At 41.3% G+C, this 25389-nt stretch overlaps 1 protein-coding gene across 1 annotated transcript in view; it reads left to right on the top strand.

The window, feature by feature from the left end:
- Positions 1-25389, top strand: part of KIF6 (kinesin family member 6) — a 388295-nt gene that overhangs the window by 186700 nt on the left and 176206 nt on the right. The window contains exons 11-13 of the mRNA XM_060162791.1: positions 9104-9209; positions 10068-10206; positions 14549-14764. Of these exons, the coding sequence (XP_060018774.1) occupies positions 9104-9209; positions 10068-10206; positions 14549-14764 (461 nt within the window). The remainder of the gene's footprint in view (positions 1-9103; positions 9210-10067; positions 10207-14548; positions 14765-25389) is intronic.

Genomic DNA, 25389 nt, shown 5'->3' with positions numbered 1-25389 from the left:
CTCATTCTTCCTATTTAGTTATATTCCTATAAGTTAAGAGTTACCAGGTTTCCTTCTATCTTTATCATTGCTTTCCAGCTTTTTAAAAGATATCTTTCTTATGTTGATATGTGACTTTAGTTTGTCAGCAACCCCATTGCTTAGGCTGTCAGAGACAGCCTATCCTTGCTGATGCAATGCTTAGTGGCAAAATGACTGGTAGAGGTCGGGCAGATTTTGATACTTGTTGGTATAATTAGTACTAGTTAAGTTTTTCAATCAGCGCTTGTTTCTAGCCCTTTAGAATGAACCTCCTGTTCCTCTCTCAGAACCAGTGAGAAGCCAGATGAACCATCAGTGCAGGGATACCAGGCATTTCCATGATTCTACCACCAAACAGCCCTGATCCACCAAGTGGGGTATCTTTTATCCACCTCACTCTTTCCAGCTTAGTATCAGAGGACAAAGTCCTGGTGTTTTGCACTCCCTAACACTGTTTTTCGTAAATTCCCTGGAATACTGTGTTGTAGGACACTTCTGCTACCCTCGTCCCCCAGTTATTCCCTGGGGCTCACCTCCCATAGCTGTCCCAGGAGTTTAGAACCAGCCAGGGTTTCCATACCCCAGTTTAGGTATGCTCCTCTTACTAATGCCCATTCCTCTTTTCTCCCAGCTTTCCCACAACCAGTGACATAGAGATATGGTTTCTAGCCCATTTTGATATGCTAATGCTGACAGGAGCATGTTAATAATTTTTTTTTTACAAACAAAGATTATTTTAGAATAGTGAGAACGTCATAATCATGCTCAGTGTATAAACAATGAACTTCATTTAACAAACAGTTGAATATAACATAGTCATAAAAATATTGCAGAAGAACAAGTTTAGCTTGGATCACTAGTCTCTGTTCTCACAAGGAGATAATAAACGTTCTTGAGCCAAAGGCAATGGGGCAAAAATCTCAGGATTTTGCTTCCTTCCTTCTTTCCTTCCTTCCTTCCTTCCTTTCTTGTCTCTTGTCTTCTGTCTTTTTGGATGTGTTGCAGGGTACTTGCAGAATCCTTGTAAAGGGATTCATTATTAACCTATCATAATATATCATGAATATTTTAATGTCAGTAAGTATACCTCTTCACCACCATTTTAAACAGTTGCTTAACTATGTACATAGCTAGGCCATAATTTATTTAATTTCCTAACGTGGGACATTCTGATTCTTTTCCTACTTCTTTTGCTGTTATAAATCATGCTGATCAGTGGCCTTATTAAGATCCAAGCAACTGCTACCCAGTTATTTCCCTCTTGTCTATTCAACTATTTACCTCCTCAAAGAATTCTAGAAGGTATGGCATTCCCTTTTAGAAATGCATTGCCCAGCATGATGTTCAAATAAATTTAGTAACTTTGCTACAGTATGGTAAGCATAGTGCTTAAACCTTGGACTCTGAAGTCAGCCTCCCCAAGTTTGAATCCCAGCTCTGCTGTTTGCTAGCTGTATGACCTTGGGCAAGATATATAACCTCTCTGTACTCAATTCCTTCGTCTATGATATAAGGACAATAGTAGTACTTAGCTCATCTAGTTGTTGTGCAAATTAAGGAAATGATGTATTCAAGTGGTACAGACTGGTAGCTAGCATTTACTGCTTGCCCAAGTAATATTTGCTATTGTTAACAACAATTAACTTGCTTTCCCTTTTTATTCACACTACTAAACCTAAATTTCCACAAAAATATGGCTACAGACAAAATTTCATTTCTTTGGCAAGAAATATTGGGAGCAAAAAGGGAGGAGTATGGTGGTCTTGAGGGGGGAAGGCACATGTTAGGAATTATGGTCAATTCTTATGGTGTGGTCAGGCATCAAAATTTATAGTTCAGTGGAATTGCTGAACTAGGCTACAGGTTGTCAGAGCTAGCTCATCAGCAGTCAATTTGGTGCAAATAGGTATAGTCACCAAACACCTACCAGTCAAGTTATGTGTTCAGACACATGTAGATTATCTACCATCTTTCTTGTCCATATGAAGTAGAACTGAATGGCATATGTTTATTTTTACTTCTTCAGTAGGATTCTTTTACTTCTTTTCTCCTGGAAAAACTAGAGAATAAGTAAAGTTTCTTGTTTACTTGGGCTTCTCATAAAGAACAGACTTTATCGTACTCACTTGACCTCCTTGGAGACCCTTTTCTACAAACAGTTCTTCACTGGCCAGCAGAGTTCTGGCAGCTGGGAGACCCCTCAGTGGGAGCAGTGACTAGGTATGAACTTGGGAACTATTTTGGGGGATAGGAAAATGCAGGGAATTTGGGGTCAATTGTTCACTCTTAACTGTGAGAGGAGTACATCGGAAACATCTGAATTAGGCATTTTTCTGTACTTTAATTATAGACCAACTCCTTGGTTGATAAGAAAATTAATTCAACAATAAATCATTTAATGTATGAAAGAAAGACCAGGCATTTTTCTCTTATCTAAAGAGGCTCTGTTGTCTCAAGCACTGAGAAAAAAATTGCACGTCAAAAGACCTGATTTTCGGGCTTCCCTGGTGGCACAGTGGTTGAGAATCTGCCTGCTAATGCAGGGGACACGGGTTCAAGCCCTGGTCTGGGAAGATCCCACATGCTGCGGAGCAACTAGGCCTGTGAGCCACAACTACTGAGCCTGCGCGTCTGGAGCCTGTGCTCCGCAACTAGAGAGGCCACGATAGTGAGAGGCCCGCGCACTGCGATGAAGAGTGGCCCCTGCAACTAGAGAAAGCCCGCACACAGAAACGAAGACCCAACACAGCAAAAATAAATAAATAAAATTAAAAAAAAAAAAAAGAAAAAAAAAAGACCTGATTTTCATTCTTAGTTTTATATCAGACTAGTCGAGTCTCAGAATGGGTAAAGCAATCCAGTTCTTTCATTTAGGCAGAACTTCTTCACCATTTCTTTGGATTACATCCCTGGTCCTCCTTGTATCCAATACTATTATTGTGCAGGACGAGAGTCTTGATGGCACAGCCAAAGTCCAGTTAGATTGAGGGATCTGTGAGTGGCCACTCAGCTAATCAGCAGGCCTGTGTCTTACAATGCTTTCTTGTGAACTAGGAGGCCGCTTCAGCCCTGCTTCGTGGGACGTTTCCTAAAATATTTACTTTATGATCAAACTACACAGAAGAAATAATTTTCTAAAGAAAAAGCCAGACGGAAGAATTGATTAACCATTGCTTCTAACCTAGTATTAGCTATTTGAATTGTTAGGGACACTGGAAACCAAAAAATGCTTTTACTCCAGAGAATGGGTATATCCTAGAACTAATGGTAATTTTCAAAGTTCCAGATTTTTGTTAAGTATTCAGGGAAAATACAAATAGATACACATTACAATTTTTTGAAGCTTCATTAATTGACAACTGTACATCCAGGCTTCCTCATGGGTGACAGAGGAAAGTAGCAACTATGAATATGTTGCCTCAATGTCCATCATGAGAGGCTCAGGACACCCATACTGTGGAATACTATATAGCCATTAAAAATAAAATAGTTCTGGGGCTTCCCTGGTGGTCCAGTGGTAAGGAACCCACCTCCTTTCAATGCAGGGGATGCCGGTTCAATCCCTGATTGGGGAACTAAGATCCCACATGCCGCAGGGCAACTAAGTCCATGTGCCACAGCTATTGAGCTCATGAGCCTCAACGAGAGAGCCTGCATGCCACAAACTGCAGAGCCCACGCACTCTGGAGCCCTAGTGCCACAACCAGAGAGAGAACACCTGCACACCACAGCTAGAGAGAAGCCCAAGCGCCACAACAAAGAGACCGCGCACTGTAACAAAAAGATCCCACTTGCTGCAACGAAGATCCCATGTGCCACAACTAAGACCCAATGCAGCCAAGAAATAAAGAAAATAAAGAAAATAAATATATATATTTTTTAAATTGAAATAGTTCTATTATATGTGTACTGACATGGAATATTATTGGTGGTAAATTGTTTAGAAAAATAATGATACAGAACTCTATTCAAAGTGTGATCTCATTTTTGTATAAACAAACAAAATCTACAAATGTACGTAAGAATATAAGTATCTGCTTCGTTAAGAGTTAGAGGAACATATTTCAACTGTTAATAATGGATTATCCAAAGTATTGAGAATAAAGAAGATGAGAATGGAGGTGGGGAGGGGAGTGTTTAATTTATTCACATCTGTGTCATTTGGAATTCTTTTCATAAACATCTATTTTTATAATACTTTAAAAAAATGTTTTAAAAAAAATTAAAAATTTTTATATCAGAAACTAATCTCTCTGTGTGTCTGATGGTTTGAAACCCTATTTTAGAAGGAAACATTGCAAATAATGCAAATAAGTATCCCTCCACCTGAAGAAGCTCCTTAAAAATTACAATACAAATTGTCTCATACTTGGAAGCATCAGCTGTCACGTGTCACAGATTGTAGGAAGAGATAAGAATTAAATCTAAAGCTGCTATGTGAAGGAAATCATTACATCTTATTTGAGTGGGCTGATAGTAATAGTGAAAAGAAAATGTGTACCATTTAAACTGATGCTGAAGGTGTGCAGATATTTTCAAAACAATGTGAGGAAGATAGACTTCTGCTGTATGATGATAGTTAACATAATAGATACTGATTGCCATTCTTACACCTTCCTTATCAAGAGTCTTATCCCAACATAGAGGGAATCATTTCCATTGATTCTCTATTGATGCTCTAGATACAGGGTGGGGGAGAGGGAACACACAGAGGAATAATAGTTAAGAATTGCCCCATGATATTGACCTGCATGAGCTGCTTGTATATTTTGGAGATTAATCCTTTGTCAATTGCTTCATTTGCAAAGATTTTCTCCCATCCTGAGGGTTCTTTTTTCATCTTGCTTTTGGTTTCCTTTGCTGTGCAAAAGCTTTGAAGTTTCATTAGGTCCCATTTGTTTATTTTTGTTTTTATTTCCATTACTCTAGGAGGTGGATCAAAAAGGATCTTGCTATGATTTCTGTCATAGAGTGTTCTGCCTATATTTTCCTCTAAGAGTTTTATAGTGTCTGGCCTTACATTTAGGAATTTAATCCATTTTGAGTTTATTTTTGTGTATGGTGTTAGGGAGTGCTCTAATTTTGTTCTTTTGCATGTAGCTGTCCAGTTTTCCCAGCACCACTTATTGGAGAGGCTGTCTTTTCTCCATTGTATATTCTTGTCTCCTTTGTCAAAGATAAGGTGACCATATGTGCGTGGGTTTATCTCTGGGCTTTCTATCCTGTTCTATTCATCTATATTTCTGTTTTTGTGCAGTACCATACTGTCTTGATTACTGTAGCTTTGTAGTATAGTCTGAAGTCCAGGAGCCTGATTCCTCCAGCTCTGTTTTTCTTTCTCAAGATTGCTTTGGCTATTGGGGGTCTTTTGTGTTTCCATACCAATCCAAAAATGGACAGAAGACCTAAATAGACATTTCTCCGAAGAAAATATACAAATTGCCAACAAACACATAAAAGGAAGCTCAACATCACTAAATATTAGCAAAATGCAAATCAAAACCACAATGAGGTATCACCTCACACCAGTCAGAATGGCCATCATCAAAAATCTACAAACAATAAATGCTGGGGAGGGTGTGGAGAAAAGGGAACCCTCTTGCACTGTTCATGGGAATGTAAATTGATACAGCCACTGTAGAGAACAGTATGGAGTTTCCTTAAAAACTAAAAATAGAACTACTGTATGACTCAGCAATACCACTATTGGGCATATACCCTGAAAAAAGCATAATTCAAAAACAGTCATGTACCACAATGTTCATTGCAGCACTATTTACAATAGCCAGGTCATGGAAGCAACCTAAATGCCCATTGACAAATGAATTGATAAAGAAGATGTGGGACATGTATAAAATGGAATATTACTCAGCCAAAGAAAGGAATGAAATTGGGTCATTTGTAGAGACATGGATGGACCTAGAGACTGTCATACAGAGTGAAGTAAGTTAGAAGGAGAAAAACAAATATTGTATATTAATGCATATATGTGGAATCTAGAAAAATGGTATAGATGAACTGCTTTGCAAGGCAGAAATAGAGACACAGATGTAGAGAACTAACGTATGGACACCAAGTGGGGGAAGCGGGGGTTGGGGTGGGGGTGGGATGAATTGGGAGATTGGGATTGACATATATGCAGTAATATGTATAAAATAGATAACTAATAAGAACCTGCTGTATGTAAAAAAAAAAAAAAAAACAGGGAGAGAGAGACATGTACCACAATGTTCATTGTAGCACTGTTTACAATAGCCAGGACATGGAAGCAACCTAAGTGTCCATCAACAAATGAATGTATAAAGATGTGGCACATATATACAATGGAATATTAGCCATAAAAAGAAATGAAATTGAGTTATTTGTAGTGAGGTGGATGGACCTAGAGTCTGTCATACAGAGTGAAGTAAGTCAGAAAGAGAAAAACAAATACCATATGCTAACACATATATATGGAACCTAAAAAAAAAAAAAAGGGTTTTGATGAACCTAGGGGCAGGACAGGAATAAAGACGCATATGTAGAGAATGGACTTGAGGACACGGGGAGGGGGAAGGGTAAGCTAGGACGAAGTGAGAGAGTAGCATTGACATATATACACTACCAAATGTAAAATAGATAGTGGGAAGCAGCTGCATAGCACAGGGAGATCAGCTTGGTGCTTTGTGACCAACTAGAGGGGTGGGATAGGGAGGGTGGGAAGGAGACACAAGAGGGAGGGATATGGGGATATATGTATGCACATAGCTGATTCACTTTGTTATACAGCAGAAACTAACACAATATTGTAAAGCAATTATACTCCAATAAAGATGTTAAAAAATAAAAAACAAAAACAAAAACAAAAATTGAATATCCCAGCCATCAAAATGCCTCACCTCCTTCGAAACAAGAACACAAGTGATAACAAAGTTTTGGGGAATCAGATTTTTTTACCTTTTCTCCATTCTTTAGGGTTATTGGAAAAGAAATATATATTATTTAATCTAAATTATTTTAAAAAATCTTTCCTCCTAGATAACTTGATAAAAATAGCCTGAATAAACATATTAGCACATATATATGTACTCACAAAAAGACAAATACTTTATGATTCCACTTATATGTGAAATCTAAAAAATACAACCAACCAGTGAATATAACAAAAAAGAAGCAGATTCACATATACAGAGAACAGACTAGTGGTTACCAGTGGGGAAAGGGAAGCGGGGATGGGAATCATAGGGCTAGGGGATTAAGAGGTACAAACTGGGCTTCCCTGGTGGCGCAAGGAAGACTCTCTTCCCTGAGAGTCCACCTGCCGATGCAGAGGATACGGGTTCATGCCCCGGTCTGGGAATATCCCACATGCCGCGGAGCGGCTGGACCCGTGAGCCATGGCCGCTGAGCCGGCGCATCCAGAGCCTGTGCTCTGCAACAGGAGAGGCCACAACAGTGAGAGGCCCATGTACCGCCAAAAAAAAAAAAAAAGAGGTACAAACTATTCTGTATAAAATAAGCTACAAGGATATATTGTACAACACAGGGAATATAGCCAATATTTTATAATAACTATAAATGGAGCATTACCTTTAAAAATTGTGAATCGCTATATTGTACACCTGTAACATACAATATAGTACATCAACTATACTTTAATAAGAAAAAAAAAAGAATTGCCCCATTGTGCTCATAAACTAATAGAGGAGCCAAGGTGTTGTGCAGACCCTAGAATGCCATGTAGACAATATAAGCACACGTGATGCCACTAACTAAACCAGGACTTCATGAAGGGGTGGATGTTCCCTCCAAAGGCAGGTGTTTGTTTTCTATTTTTCTTTGTTTTAGAATAGGAAAATCGTGAAAATCATTGTAAGCAGAGGGGAAAGAGTCAGCATGGAGAGGTGTTAAGGAGGGAATTAATCAGGTAACCCTGATAGGAGCCTGAAGAGAGCCTAGGAGAGAGGTTGGCCATGAGAAGGAGGAAGGATAGTATCCAAAATATTTAAAAGAAGGAAGAGGGCCTGAGTAGTAAGACAGAGACTCTGGGAGGTGAAGGAAAAGGAAGCCGAAGGAGCCCCTTTGAATGGCTTTGACTTTCTCAGTCTAGTGAGAAGCTGCATTATTGATGGAGAGTGAAAGAGTAGTGGCGGGCTTCAGGCTGTGGAAGGATTTGGAAGAGCCACTGTGAACACTGTATGTCAACCAGGAATGATTAAAAGGGTTTGGAGCATCACTGAGGTCCCAGCTCAGGCTGAGTATCATGAATTTTTTTTTTGAATTTTATTTTATTTTTTATACAGCAAGTTCTTATTAGTTATCTGTTTTATACATATTAGTGTATATATGTCAATCCCAATCTCCCAATTCATCACACACACACACACCCGCCTCTTTCCCCCCTTGGTGTCCATACGTTTGTTCTCTACATCTGTGTCTCTATTTCTGCCCTGCAGACCGGTTCATCTGTACCATTTTTCTAGGTTCCACATATATGCATTAATATACGATATTTGTTTTACTCTTTCTGACTTACTTCACTCTGTATAACAGTCTCAAGGTCCATCCACGTCTCTACAAACGACCCAATTTCATTCCTTTGTATGGCTGAGTAATATTCCATTGTATGTATGTACCACATCTTCTTTATCCATTCATCTGTCAATGGGCATTTAGGTTGCTTCCATGACCTGGCTATTGTAAATAGTGTGAGTAGCATGAATTTTTAACGAAACTAATTTTAAAAAAAAAACAAAAACTTATTCATTACTGTCTGTAGCAATGTTGCAGCTAGGCACAGGGGCATACATAGAAAGTCAGCTTGGGTAGAATGCATATTTTGTAGAAATCAAATGATTCTTGTATTGCAAGCTGCATGTGCAAAGTCATTGGAAATTAGTCAAATAATTGCATCATTTCCAGATTTCACTTTGTCAATTTCTTTCCTCCCCCTTAAGGTTTATAGTCAAATCAGATAACCATATTTTCATAAGGAAGTGAGAACAATATCCTGTACTTCAAATGTTAACCATCAAAGTAATGCCATTAGAATTTCTAAAGTTTCGAGGTCATAGTTGGTTCTCATACATTATGTACTTTTTAGGCTGGAAAAGCGAATAACATCCTTTTTGGAAGACCAGCATCCAGAGAGTAAACTAGAGGTTGGCGCTGATATGCGTAAAATTCATCACTGTTTCCATTATTTAAAGGTAAACTTAACCATTTCCACTAGTAGAAGCCATTGTCTGCCATGTTCAAACTGTAATAAAGCTTTCCTAGTTGACCAACTCTTGAAATGTTTAGGACCTAGCTTCCCATGTCTAGAACAGTATGATCTTCGAATCAATGCTGAGAGGATCACTGAATTTCTTCAGAGGTTGTATCTTACTTCCCAATGAGTAAGCTCAGACCATGGGCTTCTAAAGCTTTTGCCAGGAATCTCTACCTTCTACACAGAATAGTTCCGTGTTCAAAACCTACTTATTTTGAAGCTATAGCAAAAGAATTGTGTCCTTCATTTTTCTGCAGCAGCTTCAGCCTTAGGTTTTCCTTTCATGATGACATGGTGGCAATATCGTTACCCTCCACTTCTGCCTGACTTGTAATTTGGCATATTTCATTAAGATAACAGACGTTTGTTGTGAGTCGGCTCTGGACCAGGCGTAGGGAAGGCAAAGTTGAATGAGTAAGTCACGGAGAAGACACATATGTAAAGAATAATTAGAATACATGATAAGTGGTTTTTTAGAAAGTGTGAATTAGTGGTATGGGGTTATGGAGAAAGGGAAAGTGTTCAAGAGGAGATAATGTTTGAGCAGGAATTCCCTGGTTTAGGGAAGCAGAGATAAGGTAAGGGGGAGGGGAATGAGGAAGCAGGACAGAAAGAAGACAGGCAGGAGGAGGAGAAAGACACATTCAAGCAAAGACAACTGCAGTGCAAGTCAGGGAGTCAGAGGAGGACACACACGCCTGATCTGTGCAAGGCATTGGTAAAGGCAAGAAGAATCAAAGAAACAAAGACATTTGGAGTTGAGGTATGGACGCTAAGCTCTTGTTTCATCTTTCAGAAACTATTGAATGACAAGAACATCCATGGAACAAGCATAGCCTCCTCTGAAATCAAAGATCAAAACAGTCAAGAACCATTAAAAGAGGAAGAATATAAAAAGCTACGAGATATTCTACAGCAGAGGGACAATGAAATCAGTATCCTTTCTGAAGTGACGAGAAAGTCTTCTTCTACTGGCTTGAAGCGGGGAACACTTAGCTGTCTTCCCCTAACCACACACCCCAGCTCCCCACCCAGATTCCAGCTCACATTGCTTCTTTCCACTTAGAAGTAAAATATCCCTTCGGCAAACACGTGGTAGGAACTAGTCAAAACCAGAGTTGCTATAAAAGAAAAAAAATTACTTTGTTTTTAGCCAGATATAGTTACTATTATGGGAGATATTTCAGTTTATTGGAAAGCATGGGCTTCCTTACACCATGTCTCAACATTAAATTTCTTTTAGTATATTTTTTGACTACTCCGCAGTGCTCTTTCTGTTTTAGTCCTGAGCCAGTAAAGTTAGCTGGTTATCTTTAGCTAGCTGACCAGACACTGGGCTGACCACAGCCTCGTTATGGCCCAGAATTTGTGGCTGGTGTGTGGGTGAAACTCAAATGATTGCTGAGAAATGACAAATGGTATTTAGCTTATGAAGAGCAGAGATTGATTTCAATGTAACTTTTTACTTAAAAGCCAGATCTATTGCTTTGAGTTCCACTTACAAATGTGTAGATGAGTGTTGAGGATAGACATCTTACGGCTCTAGGAGACAGCACGTATTGGGTGCTGAAAATGGTTAGCAGCCCACGAGAGCTGCCTCTCTTACAGACCAGGTGATTGCTGCTAAAAAGCCCCTATTGGGCGGTTAGACCTCAGGTCTCCCCAGCATTTCTTCACTATTGTTTCTTATTTTATCTTTCAAGTTTCTTGCAAAAGATTTGACATTTTCATTCCATTTGCAGGCTTTACACATGCACAAGCAACGACTTTAGTCAGTTCTTTATGAGCAAATATTTTTGTTCCTTTCTTAAAAATTACTAAAAGGCATTTTAGCTTTAGCTATTATGCAAAATTCCTAAAAATAGCCTACATGAAGGAAATCCAGTAATAAAGAGGTAAAACCAAACCAAGTACGAGGTAGGCATTCTGCCTGATTGACTTCAGTCTCTAATTTTAGTTGAGTATTAGCAGACCCTGGATGTCTGATTCAAGTGAGTTTGAGCTGCCTTATTATCCGGCCAGTAACAGTAGATTCGACCGTGCGTTACACTCCCACACCAGCCCCTGTCTCTGAGCACTGCCCACAGTGTTGTCACCCTTGCATTCCTTTTCCTCTCTCCTACCCTATCCATCTCCAGGGATGGTCCCAGCCTAGACCTCAGTCCTGGCCCCAGCCCCAGTCTGAGCTCTGCTTCTTTTCCTGGCCTTGATCCTAGTTTAGGATCATCTCCCCTAAATACTCCTACCAACTCCTTAATCCCCTTCTGGGCTTATGAATGTCTGTGTGTATGGGAGGAATGAAATGAGATATGACAGAGAGGGAACAGTCTAGGCTTGTTCATATATGTTTATTTTGAGAAGGGAGTGAGAGAGAGACATACATCATTCTTCACTGGTAAATCCAGGTACCCCTGTCCATGTGGGGCTGCACCAGAGTCTTTACTGACTGTGAACAACTCCAGCAGGGTCCCCGCCTTCTGAGACTCATATTTGCAAGTGAGGGTGTGTGGGAGGCATGGTGAAAAGAGCACTAAACTTAAAGTTCACACCCAGGTTGACGTCCTAGCTCCTCACCCGTTATCTCTGTAACTACCCGGTGAAGCTGGTTCTCGCCAGCGTCACAGTGCCAAGCAAAGTCGGTAAGCTGCCTTATGGCAAGTGCTCTGAGTGCCATAGAGTGTTATGTCGTGGAAGATAGGACCCCACGGACAGTGGGCAGACTCAGAAGAAGGAAAAAGAGCATCTAAGATGTACTCGTCACAAAGCTTACATTTATCAAGGGCTAATGACCAAGAAAGGCTCCTGAAATTTCATAGTATCTCACAGTCAGGTTGGAGAATATTTTCATATCTTTTTTGGTAGAACCAAGAAGGCCAGGACAGTGATAGGAGGAGTGAGAAAGATACGGCTTAGAATAGGAGAAAAAGGGATAATACTTGAGCTCAAGAAAAGATAGTACTGCAAACAAAATGAGTGAGCAGCATGGAATGTTCTTGGAAAGGGAGGGAAAATGGTGTCATTTCAGTGACATTATCAGTCTGAATAAAGTTCAGACATCCCTTCACAAAACACATAACAAGGTGACACTTAGTCCCCAGCCCTGCACTTGGCATGAGTGAAGGCCCAAGTGAAACGGTAGTGGGAAGGGGGGCAAGACAAAGGAGAGGTGAGAGGAAGGGAGGCAGCAGAGAAGCTGCATCTCCACTGTGGCCTTTATGAATGTAAATCAGATGAAGACCGTCGAGGGACTGCCCATTATACGTAGAGCGACATTCCCACTCCCTCCTCCGGATTAGGCGGCCACACGTGGTCTTGCCGCTGCCCAGCCCCTGGCTTCGTGTCTTCCTCCCCCACCCTGTACATGTTAGGCTGCGGTCACAGCGGCCTTCCTGTCGTTCTGCTAACACCCGGTTTCTCGACCTCAGCACTGCTGCCACTGGGGCTGTCCCGGGCAGTGGAGGGTGTTGGGTGGCATCTCTGGCTTCTACCCACTGGACACGAGTAGCAGCACCTACCCCCCACTCCAGAAGGACAATCCAAAATATCTCTAGACGTGGCCAAGTGTCCCGTGGGTGGTGAAATAGCCCCTGCTTGGGAACCACCGCCCAGCTCATTTCTCCTTAGGGTTTCGGCACTCACCACTTCCTCTGCTTAGATGCCCTCCCTCTGTCTGGTTCTTGTTGTCATTCAGATCTCAGCTTAAATGTCACTTTTTAAAAAGCCTTTCTTGAGGCTTGAACCTTTCTTGAGCACCCAGTGGAGAGCGGCCACTCAGTCACTCTTGACTTTTTAAAAATAAGCATTCTGGCACTTTACCCTAATGTCTTGTGTGTGTGTGTGTGTGTGTGTGTGTGAGAGAGAGAGAGAGAGAGAGAGAGAGAGAGATAGAGAGAGAGAGAGAGATCTGTCTTTCTCCGGTAGGACATCTGCTTCATGAGAGCAAGAAACCAGTCTGCCTTTTCATCTTTCGATCTCTGTGCCTAGAATACCGTACTGCCTGGCACACGGTATAAGCTCCAATGAGTATCGTGGACTGAGTGAAGGAAAGGACGTTGCCATGGCCGTGCACGAACCAGTGAAAGTGTATGATGGTCTTGCTAATCAGCCCCACACAGCGGAGTAGGGGAGCTGGACAGAACCAATGCCTAGACACCACGGAAGTTGTGAACACCTTTGGTAAATACAAGCTTTTTTGAGGCGAAGAATGGAGGCCATGTCAGGGCATGTGAGAGAAAAACTGATAGTGCTTCCAGAAATCACCAAAAAGGTGAGGTCAAAGCTGAGGCGGAGGATGGAGGTCAAGTGCATTCCATGTTACCTGTGCAAGGACGAGTGTACCTGGATGCCCCCCCTCCACTCCTTTCTACGTAGCAGTCTTCCCTCCCACGCCACCTTTGTGTTTCCTCAGACTCCTGTTTTAATGAAGCCATCTCTAGGGCTGGTGAAAGCCTTGAATTCATCTCACTGCACATGCAGGTAGAGTTCTGAGATTCTCAAGAGGGAGTATCGTCTTTTCTCTTCATGATGGCAGAACCCCTTAGAGTTCTTGACATCTTGAACCTGAAAGAACAGTGAAGTAGGTAGAAAGGAGTGATTTTATCACTCAGAATCAGTGCTCCTAATAGATCTAAATGGCCCACAAAATTGGCATTTTAAAATGATATATCTTTACCAATAATTCACCTCTTTTCGGTGAAATTAGAGGGACCAAACATTGGAGACTTTTTAAGAAAGTGACTTGAAGCCCCATTTGAATATACACTAAAGAAGCATGTGTTGGACATGGGGGTGCTCTGGCCACCAGAACTGACTCGGCTGACCTGCCAGCTGCGGGGGGGGGGGGGGGTGGGGCTCTGGCGTCCTCCCTCCCTCCCCATCCTGCTGCCTCCAGAGCAGCTTCCTGCATTAAAGTCCTATTTACTCACAGGTGGAGACGTAGCTCCACTGTCTACTACTACCTGGTGTTCATTTTCCTTTTCATAAACCCTTTCATAAAAGTTTTTAAGTCCGAATTAGTTTAAACTCAGAAGATTTTAAAGACCTTTGGGTTTGCTAATTTTTCATATGATGGTAATGGTGCCGTATTGAAAGCCCAGCAGCCTCCCAAAATGATCCATCACTGTATCAGGGACCTCAGGAAGGTGAAGTCTTTCTTTAGTCCATCTTTACTGCATGACAAATAGCAAATATTATTGGGAATATTAATCTCATTTGAAAATGAGTGTTTTGATCATTATAATCTAGCATGAATCACTAAATCCTTAAGTCAAGTTTTAGATATTTTGGTAACTATGTTAAAGAAGGAAAAGAAGAAAGCTCAGGATGCTCTCCACTTCTCCAGCATGGACAGAAGTGAACTGAGACGCTCCCAGAGCTCCCCCTTCCCACCTGGGAACCCGGAAGGTCCGAGGATGTTGCCACCCTCAGCTCCCACTCAGGCCCTGGACTCCAGCACTTCTCAGTACAGATCCAGTTTGCTCCACGGAAAAACAGGTCAGTTATATTTATTTATATACATAAACTATATAACTGTGAATAGAAAACATAGGCTGTCAAATTATATATCCATATAAAAAGTAAACAAACATGTAAATGATTATAATTTTATTATTATATTCATCGTAAGTCTTATCCTTTTTAATATTACATTTCTTGAAGTTTTGAAGTTGTAGTAGAAGCAGCTGCAGCAGCAATAACACAAAACCCCAAGTAAAGTGTATCCATCCTAAAAGAAATATTCATTCTCCATAATGGAATGCAGTGTAGCATCCTTTAGCTTTAAATGTGCAAGGACAAAGGCTCTCACAATTTATTTGTTAGAATTAATTTTTTATAACTAGCAAATCTCTTAAATGCCAGTTTCTAAAGTTGATGACTGAACTGAAAACACAAAGTGTGGGTTGTCACAGAGGCTGAAATAGAGGGTCCAGGACAACAGCAGAAAAGTTAACTCTAGAGAAAGGAACAGAAACGTTCCTCCAATAGAGGAGGGAAAGAATGATCATCACTAATGTGATGAAACAGTGTTTATTTCTAAATCTAAATGAGCTATCTGCAGCAAAATAATTTTAAAATAAGATCACAGTCTGCCTTAAAGGACAATAAATACACACAATTTTGTCAGATAATAGGATTGACAGGGTCAGACTAACACTGAGGCACCTTCCCCAAGTGTAGCCTTTGATAAGTGTGTCGGTACTGCCACAAGAGCAACCACAGAGCCATGCTAGAAGCCCAGATTGGTTTGTGTATGTTACCCTTTCTACTAGACCAGTAGAACATGATGTATAGTTATGTGACGAATGCCTTTCTCCTGAAGACACTGAGGAATCTGAAGTATGGAATGTACTAGAACAAAGGGGTGAAGAGCTTCCCTTTTGGCAACGTAGGTTGAAATTTTCCATGTAAACATTTGTTGGGATGGACAACCTGACGTGTGTGGTTTTCTAAAGGCTCTAGCTTGGGAATAATGAAAGAGTATGGTGTTCATTAAGAAGGACACTGTTTAGTTAATAAAGACAAGACTGAGAAGCCTGGAAGTGTATTTTGTGATGTTATATTCCTTTATCTCTTAATTCCAAATCTCCTTGCTGTGAATATTTCTTTAACAACACAGTAGGATAAATTCAAAATCCCAGGAAACAAAAATGCTATTTTTACCATTGATTGTGTTGGCTGTAGACAGGGAAAAGCAATCATTCTTCTCTGTGATCGTTTTCCATACAGTATTTCTATACTCTCTTATGGGTAACAGCTGGTTGGAAGAAAAGAGGTCCTCTGCTTTGGTGAATTCATTAGTCCAACCATCATATTTTTCATTCCTTTATTCATTCAATATATATTTATTGAGTTCACACTTTGTTCTAGGTACTGTGCCGATTATTATCATATGGCTAGAGCTTTACATAGTCGTTGTATGTACCAGGTACTATTCAAAGTTTGCTACCTGAATGAACTCATCTAATCCTTATTCTATAAGTTCTTGTTTTACCCCCATATTATAGATGAGGACGTGCACGGACCAGCACAGTCCCTGACTTCAGAGCACGTACAGACTAACAGGGAAGAGAGCCTTGAACAATTAATTGCAAAAGTACACCTCTGTATGACTGGGGAGCACACACCAGGGAGGCTGTACCTCAGGTTAAGACCAGGAAGATCCAAAAGGGCCATGAGAGTAGGGGTGTGGCTGGAAGGAACATTGCAAGCAGAAGGAATCACTTCAATAGCTTCCAAGGCCTTTGTGGTGGAAAGGAGCATTTTATGAAGTGGAAAAGGCAGGTGTGGTGGGATCCGGGGAGTGGGAGCCTGGGAAGACAGGTTGAGTGACATGCGTAGAACAGATTGGCAGAGGGCGCAGGACAGGATGACCCTTTAGGAGGCTGTTGCAGTCCAGTAGTCCCAGCCAGAGGATGGAGATGATGAGAGAGAGGTGGGAGATCAAAAACACTCCAGGAGGTAGTGTGAGCAAGGATTGGTGACTAGTTGGCTATGGCGGGTAAGGGTGAGGATTGGTCCCCAGGTCTCTGGGTGGCTGGTGAGGCTCTTCACAGAGGTGAGAAATGGTGCCTCCCATGGCCCAGCGACAATTGGCATCATTGACTAGAGAATACAGCACTGGCGTCTCTGCCGAAATGAAATGTCACAATCAGTTCCTGTGTTAGAACCGCATGCTCTTGATGGAAGGAACTCTCTTTACTGGCCTTTTCCAAAGACACACACCATTGTGCCTGTGCAGAAATGGCCTCTGATATCACTGCCCAGCCCCTTGCTGTATGCCAGACCTTTTCTATTTCTATTTTTTCTTGCCCACACCATCTCCCTTCTCATAATTATTCTTCCCATAGTATCTCATAATCTCTCTCCTAACTCATGATTATAGTTAACTTTTTCAGTAACTCTTTTTGTCCCTTGATATTGCTATTGAGACAGACTGTAGTTTTGTTTGGAGGATGAACTAAGTTCACTTGAATAGAAAATCACTGAGAAAATAATGGAAATTGTTTGCAAAGTCCAAGTACAAATGAGGTAAAAGAGTTTTGGAGAAAAGCCTTATAGCTGAAAGGGTTTTTGAGTTGTTTTCACTGTCATTGGATATAGTTCTAGCAATGACTTTAAGTAGGAATAGGCTCACAAATGGGCTGATAATAATCTAACCATTTGGAGGAGGGATTGATGGGGGATTGATTTTATTTTGGCAAAACTACAGTTAGAGTGAAAATTGCTGTGGGTGAATCAGTGCTGCAAAGCAACAGGTAATGGGATAGTTTGTTGCAGTGTTTAACATCTTAGTAGGTGATTAGGCTTATATTCATGCACTATTTTATATACAAGAGGCTTGTGTAAACTATACCAAATGCAAAAAGTTAATAAGCACGTTGTTTGGATGGAAAGTACTACTGCCTTATGTAGGTGTTGTCAGATTCTATTAACCATCCCTGTCTTAATGCGGAAAGCAAGTAAATTTGACCATCTTCCACTCTGAGACTGTTGTGGAACTGTTTCCTCTTCAGTAACCCTCCCCCTTTTTCTATTCACCCCCACTTTAGGCTAAAAATGACTTCTTTCAAATTTCTTGTATGAAAAGAAAATGAAACCCAACTCGTGGTTCCCCAGAGAACCCCACCCCCAGTCGTTGCATGAGGTGCCCGCCAACACAGAGGAGGGAGGTTAGGGGCTTCAGGGCCTTTTGTTGTTTTGGAGGTTAAATGTCTGTTTCAGTTGTATGGGAATAATGACAGGGATTGTTCAATCCCACAGTTTGCAAAGAGTCATTCATATTGGTCTCTTTAAAATAGAAGGAGTATTATAGTTTGGGGTTTTTGTTGTTGCTGTCTTGTTGTGGGTTTTGTTTTGTTTTTTTCTGTTTTAGTTCTCTGGCTGCACGTTCCAAATAGTTACCGGAACCGGTCAATATTCCAGAAGTCCCTCATGACTCACCACTTTCTTTAACGGTTTGAGATGCTAACAGAATCCACTCCTCACAGGTGACGTCACTGGCATTTAAAAAGTGACCTGAAAGCCATGGCCTGGAGGCTCCAGACTCTTTTCTCTTACTCACTGAGGGAGAATCTGTTGAATCCTCCATATACGCAAGGAGCGGCCCAGGGTAGTGTTGACCGAGGACTGAGGTGAACTGAGAAACGCTCTCTGGCTCTGGGAGCTTAATTTAAATGTCGGGGCCTGGTTTAGTACCCAAAGAGCAGAGAATAAAATAACAAGTGCTATAAGCAGGAGCTACAAGACATGCTACTACAGGAAAAAGAGAAAGGAAGAGTTTTAATCAGTAGATCAGGAAAGACATTACAGAGCAAGCAACATGGAAGTTAGGCCTCAAAGGATTGATAGAGTTTGGATATTCAAAGATGGAGGGAAGAACATTATATAAATTCCAGGTTTAAAGATTAATATGAGCAAAAACTTGAAAACAGGAAAGCAAGGAAAAAATATGTAGAGTTGGCAGGAATATTTGTTTAGCTGGGGTTTTGGAGATTGTTTAAAAAACTATATTCGACTAAGTATACTTTAAAGATCTTACTGTCTTTATGCAACCATTCGTGAATCAAGCAGCATCCAATCTAGCAGACAGCAAGGAGCTCTGAGGGGCTGTACAAAATGAAAGACTTTTGCAGGCAGAAGGCAGTGGGAACAAGGAAGTTATACTGGCGAAAGGCAGCTTGGTTATGATAAGGTCGCTTTCCTTTGGGGCACGTCAGGGGTCTGTCAGGCAGATTGTCTGTCTAGTGCCCACCAGGCGATTCTTGATTGACTGGTTTAAGACTCCATTTCTGGAGGAGCCAAAACTGTAATTAAGTCTCCATTTGGTGATGTGGGGTTTAGCATAAGTGACTCCATTTGGAGCCTGTTGTCTTGTTTTTAACAAGATGTACAGGGAGTCAGAATAAATAGGGTAGAAAAATGACTGAAAAGCTGAAAAATAAAGGAATTATATAATCTAATCACCATTTTTAGCACTGTTTTTATGACAAAATATATCCTGCTGCTTGCGACGCCAAGAACACAGCCCTATCGCTCTGCCAGCAGGGGAATAGAGGTCTTCTCTCTCTCTTTGTCTGTCTTTCTACCTCTCCCTCTCTCACACACACAAGCACACGTGCACACACATGCAGAGTCTTGCCCAGACTTTGGCAATAAAACATTATTCTTTAATCAATTATATATTTATTTACTGTCTAGAACGTGTGTAGTGCTGTGCTATTCGAGATGATGTGTAGAGTATGAGACATTCCATTACAGAGCTTGTGGAAAGCATGAAGGACTATCCTTAGCTGCAGGAGCAGTGGCTCCTAATTAATTCATTACATACAGGTTCTTTGAATTTAAGCAATGAACCAGGCAGTGCTAGGTGCTGGAGATTAGAAGGTGAATGAGACGCAGTGCCTGTTAGAGGGTTTACAGTCTAGAAGAGGACTTACGGTGAATATGCATATATGGTGCCATGGGACGTGGAAGAGGAAGGTCAACTCTTCCTGGGCAGGTTTAGGAAACAGGTACGGAAGAGCTGGGCCTTGAACAAAATCTTCACAGAGTAATCACATTTACGTCTGGCAGAATGAATAGAGGAGGGAAGAAAGGTCAGAGCACTGAGGACTAGGAAACTTCTCAAGCAAATTCATAGAGGTGTGGAACACACGGTGTGTTTGTGACATTGCAAGCGTTTAATTTGGGTGGCTTTTAGGATTTGTGTGGATGGAATGGTATTTAGCAAGAAATAAAGCTGAAGAGGGACCAGCTCATGAGAAGCTTAAAAGACTTGCTTCCGAATTTAGAACTTTATTTGTTGGCAGTGGGGAGCCATTACAGCTCTTTGGTATGAGAGTAATGTGGCCAGATTTCTGTTAAAGAAAGATCATTGATAGCGATGTGCTGAGTAAACTGGAAACTGGAGGGAAAGTGGATAGGATGTTCTAGTAGCCATCGAGGTAGGAAATTAAAAGGGCCAGAATCAAACCGGACACAGTAGGGACTGAAAGGATGAGAAAAGTGTCTGCAGTACATAAGGAGAACTGACTTGTGACTGATCAGAATGAGGTTGAGATGAAAAGTCTAGGATTTCTCCCAGGTTTCTGAGCAGATATGGTGCCACTTACCAAGCCAGTGAATACATGAAGAGAAGCAGGCTTAGGGGAGAGGTTATTTGTCAACGTATGGATATGTTGAGAATGAGTGTGAGGTGGAAGTGTCTAAGCCAGCACATACACAGCTTTAGTGCTCAAGGGGAGGGGTTTATTAGAGATGTGGATCTGTCATGGACTTGTAGCCATGAAAGTGGACAGGGTCGTCCAATGAGACGGGTAGCAAAGTACCAAAAGCAGAACACTTAGGAGCCCCAATAGATGGTGTAGGCTGAGGCAGAAGAACCAGCAAGGGAGAACTTGAAAGGCAAGACAGTCAGGAGAGAGGGAGACCTCAGAAGCCAGGCTAGAGACTGAGTTCCAAGGAGGTGGATGTGGTTGACTGTATTGGATGTTACAGAGTGGTCCAGTAAGATGAGAACTACAGAGAGTCCACTGGGTTGGATGGGAAGTGATCAGTGACCTTTGCCAAAGCAATTTCAAAGATTGCGAGAGCAGAAAGCTCACTGTACCAGACTGAAGAGTAGGAAGTGAGGAAGTGAGATGGAAGTGGTCACACAGGTCACTGGAGGTTAAGGAATTTTTAGGCTGGGGTTGTTAAGTGGAGTTTCTTTGTGGGCGTTGAAGTCATTCTGGGTATTGGCAGGAAATGGGGCGGAAAGGAATACTGTGAGCCAGGAGCCCAAGTCAGCTTGGGTTAGCTGCCTGGTTTGTTCACTGTTGGATCAGTCTGTCTATCATCTATCTATCCATCTGTCTATCTATCTATACATACATATATACATACCAAGTAGCCTTAAGTGACAGCATCACAAAGAGTGGGTAGAAGAACCAAATGGCACAGATCTCAAAGGAGGAAAAGATTTGGCTTTGGTGTTTAAAAGAAAAAAAAAAAACAGTGATTTTGAAATGGTATCAAGGAGCCAGAAGAAGGCCAGCACTCAGCACTGTCTCTGGCCCTTCTGGTACTTACGTTACAGGGGAATGAACGTCCTCCACTTAAGAGGGCTCCAGAGCAGGGAGTATCCTTGAGGGAAGAGTCAGATTTCAGTGATTAGAAAGAGCTGAAGGAGGTGTTTCATGACGATGTCGAGCATGTGAGAGAGTTTAATCAACAGTGGAGTATGGGGTCCAGAGAGCAGCCTAGGACAGGTTCTCTGGGAGGCCAGTAGTGGCAGGAGGGATGGGTGGGATGAGCAGAGGTAGAGCAAGGAAGTCAGGAGTCACATGTGAGGTGACAGCTGCTCTGAGGGGCTTGCATCTTACGGGTGGCCGAAGACGACAGGGAGACAAGTCGTGGTAAGATTGATTATCCTTGAGGCTACAGGCCTGATACGTGTAGCAGATTCAGCCTCTTATTGGTTTTTAAATGATATGCTTCTGAGAATTCCCTTTTAAATGAACTCTCCCTGGATGATGTGTTGGAATGGAGGTGGGGAGAAAGATCAGCTGGCTTCTAAAATGTTCCACTCCCAGTGAAACCCCAGCCCCTGTGGAGGTTAGGACAAGGATACAGCATGGAAAAGCTTGGGAAGGAGCTGAAAGTTGTCTCCCAGGTACAGTTTTCCCCACCTTGTGGCGAAGCAGTAGGTATGGCCACATATGCTCATCTCTTGATGGAGTCCTGCTTGGTTGCAACAGCACCTGCTCTCCTAGGGATGGGGACACCGGCCTGGGGGCTGTTCTTGCATCAGTGGCAGTGGTTGTATGGTTTTGTAGATATGGGTCACTCCTAAGTCAGATATTTATAAATTTGGTGTTGTATTTCCTAAACTGTAAGCTCCTAAATATGTCTTCACTGTTCAGAGGCCTCCCCAGAGCCCCCTCTGGAGGTAACACAGAGACACTAAAGCAAGAGAAATAGAATTGAATCAAGGAGCTTCTTTTTCTCCTATGTTTGACTTGGGTCAGTCAGAGATGAGAATCCTTATGTGACAGTTTTAACTCTGTTACTTCCCTGTGGCCATAGTATAATCAGACTTCATCTTGTGATGAGAGACAATAATTGCACTGAGCTATAGTATTTGCCTTCACCCTGGAGCTCGAGAATTCCATCAGCACTCCCTTTTTCAAAACTGATTTTCTGGGATTTATACCAACAAAGATAAAAATGGTTTCTGTCCGTTTGTTTGGTAGGGAATGTATTTTGGAAACATGATAGATGAACCCTGACTTTATTTGGAGCATAAGACATGATCTTTATAAAACATCTATCAGTTGCTCCTACAGCCCAAGCCAGAATTTACCACTCTGCTTCTACTACAGTTAGGTTTAGCTGTTTTTCATGTTTATGATTATGTTATTAATATTTACCGCAATCAGTATATACATTGAGTGGGGAGTAGGTGTGACTGAAAAGGCCACCATGGAAACAATAAGACTTTCTGCACTGTACACATGTGAAGTTTGTCTTTTGACTAGAACCCCAATCATTGTTTGAGAAGCCCTTTGTCACCTGTTTCTCTGCCTCTTAACCTCCCTCAGCCAGAAAGCTTTGCTCAGAAATACTGCTTCACCCTATCTCGCTGCATTTCAGGCTGATCTGTCTCTTCATCCTCTAATTATGCTACATTGGTTAATGCTGTGCTTCCATGAATCTGTTAAGTTCTTTGCATTTGGTTTTCTACTTCATTTTGGTGAACAGAGATTTCCTGGGAATCCTATAACCATCTCTTTCCTGAACTTCTTGAGCGGCATAAAGTTGTGTTGTGTTGAGCACCTTCTACAAACAATAGAAGAGGGATGTATACCCTCTGGCAGGAACATTAAAGTAAAATAGAGGACAATCAGTTAAATTTGAATTTTAGATAAACAACAGATTTTGTTTTCTGTATGAGTAGGTCCCATTCAGTATTTGGGACATACTTATACTAAAAGTTATTCATTATTGATCTGAATTCAAATTTAACTGGGAAGTCCTATATTTTATCTGACAACACTTCTCCTGGCCCTTTTCTTTGTGATGTTTCCTTGGTATAGGGAATCATAGGTAGCCTTTAAGGAACTGCTCCAGGAGAGGAATAGGGAGGTCTCTGTGGGCTCGTTAGCACACAGGACACTGCAGCTTTCTGTACTCTGTCCCTCATCTGTTTCCTCCAAGGCTGGTGGAAGTCCAGGTTTCTGAACCTAGGAGGAGGACAGAGGTGCTATAGTACATAGTATTCCTCAAACTTTTGCCTCGAATTCCCATCAGCATCTCACTGGATACTTGTGCGCGTAGAACACTGTTTGCAGTCTTTTGCTACTTGTCGAGTTCACCTGGTACTAGTATATCCAGCTACTTATTCTTCAGATCAGTTGTCAGTGCCCAGGACTGGCTTAGACCATGCCAAGATATCATGGCACCATGGCCATATCTTGTTGTGAGTGTGTTCCTAGAGCCCAGCCATTTGTATGTGGTTATTTTCAGAAATATATTTTATAACCAATACTTTCATTAACAATGTGGTCTATTCCTTTGGAAGTTTTTCAGATGCCCAGAAATACCCTGAGCCTGGTTTCCTCAAGCTGACAAACCAAAACAGAACTATTATACGTGCAACTTTCTTCCACTGAAATACCCTCCACTCTCCTTCACCAACCTTACAGTCAGGAGAGCCTATGGGTGTTTATGAACTTCTCAAGGCATCCAAACTTAGAAGCTTCCAGAACTCAGTTCTGTGCATAATGTCATATGCCTTTGCCAAGTTGACAGATATAACAAAGAGGTAATAACATTTAACACTGTAGTTTTCCCATCTTCACTGCATGATGAAAATCAACTCAAGGATACCCTGAGTTTTTAGATGATAGGGTTTTCCGTCTCCAGCTGTGCCACTGGGATGTGTTTACAGATCTCTGTTTAGTAGTTTAATTTCTCTAGAAGCTCAACACTTACCATTTGGATGGTTTGAGTGACATTTTGCAGCCTGTGAGTGACTTCACCCACAAGGGCTTAATGGGTTCAGACAGTGGTTCTTCCAAAAAGTGCCATGTAGTCACTGGCTCGCCCTTCAGGCCTCATTACCAGACAGTGGCCTCATTGAGGTGTGAACACCACCTGGGATTTGAATGCATTCATGCTATCTTTTTCTTTCAGTAGAAATTTATATTGCTGATCACAAGGTGATGCCTGGCATATTCTTTTTACACAACTATAGTATAGAACTTCATAGTTCAAGCCCTATGTTGCTTAATCATCCTCCTATATTACAGTAAAACTCTCAGTGAGATACGTAACCTCAGTATTTTACAATCCACTGATAATTACATGAGAAAGAGAAATGGAGTTTTTTTAGCCATTAGTCTGCAATGCTCATCACTTAACTCAGATAATGCGCAGTGACTCTAAATCACTTCTATCAATCCCAGCTGTACAAATATACGCGTGTACACATACTTTCTTACACGCACACAACAGACATTCACACATAACACACAGCACACTTACACACTACACACATGCACGCACACTGACTCTCATCTTTTGGGCTTTTCTAGTATATCCTGTTCTAGTCCTCTTAGTCTGCACTAAATTAAAGAAATGTCCTGCCATACTTGCTGGTCCAGAACTATCTAAATGGTTGATTTACTGACTCATCGGTTAAATTTCCAGTTTTTTCCATTCCATTAAGTCTAGCAGCTACTGGGTTTCTATCCTCTAGCATTTCTCTTGCCCTTTATGATCTCAGTGAATTCCTTTGACCCACTTTATTCTGTAAACACAAGCAGGATCAGAACGGCATTTTGTATGTATGAGATAATGGAAAAGTGATGTTCTGCCTAATGTGGGGGCTTTTTGTTGATTTTTCTCACCAAGGCCCAAGATGGCTTTTTGATAGTGTCCTCCAGGGAGACAGACTATTGTGCTCTCCGAACTCATCAAGGTCTGTTACATGGATTATGTTAGCTCGGATATACAATAGATAGGCTCTTTTTTAAAAAAAAATTTAAGCAGAAGTAAAAACTTAATTGGTTATCACTTTCATTTCATAACATCATTGCTCATTACCCCTTCCATTTTAATTCCATATGTTGTGTGAA

The sequence above is a fragment of the Lagenorhynchus albirostris genome, chromosome 10 (genome assembly GCF_949774975.1).
Source record: "Lagenorhynchus albirostris chromosome 10, mLagAlb1.1, whole genome shotgun sequence".
Classification (NCBI taxonomy): domain Eukaryota; kingdom Metazoa; phylum Chordata; class Mammalia; order Artiodactyla; family Delphinidae; genus Lagenorhynchus; species Lagenorhynchus albirostris.
Note: the sequence above shows the minus strand (reverse complement) of the source record. Positions and strands in the feature narration are given on the sequence as shown.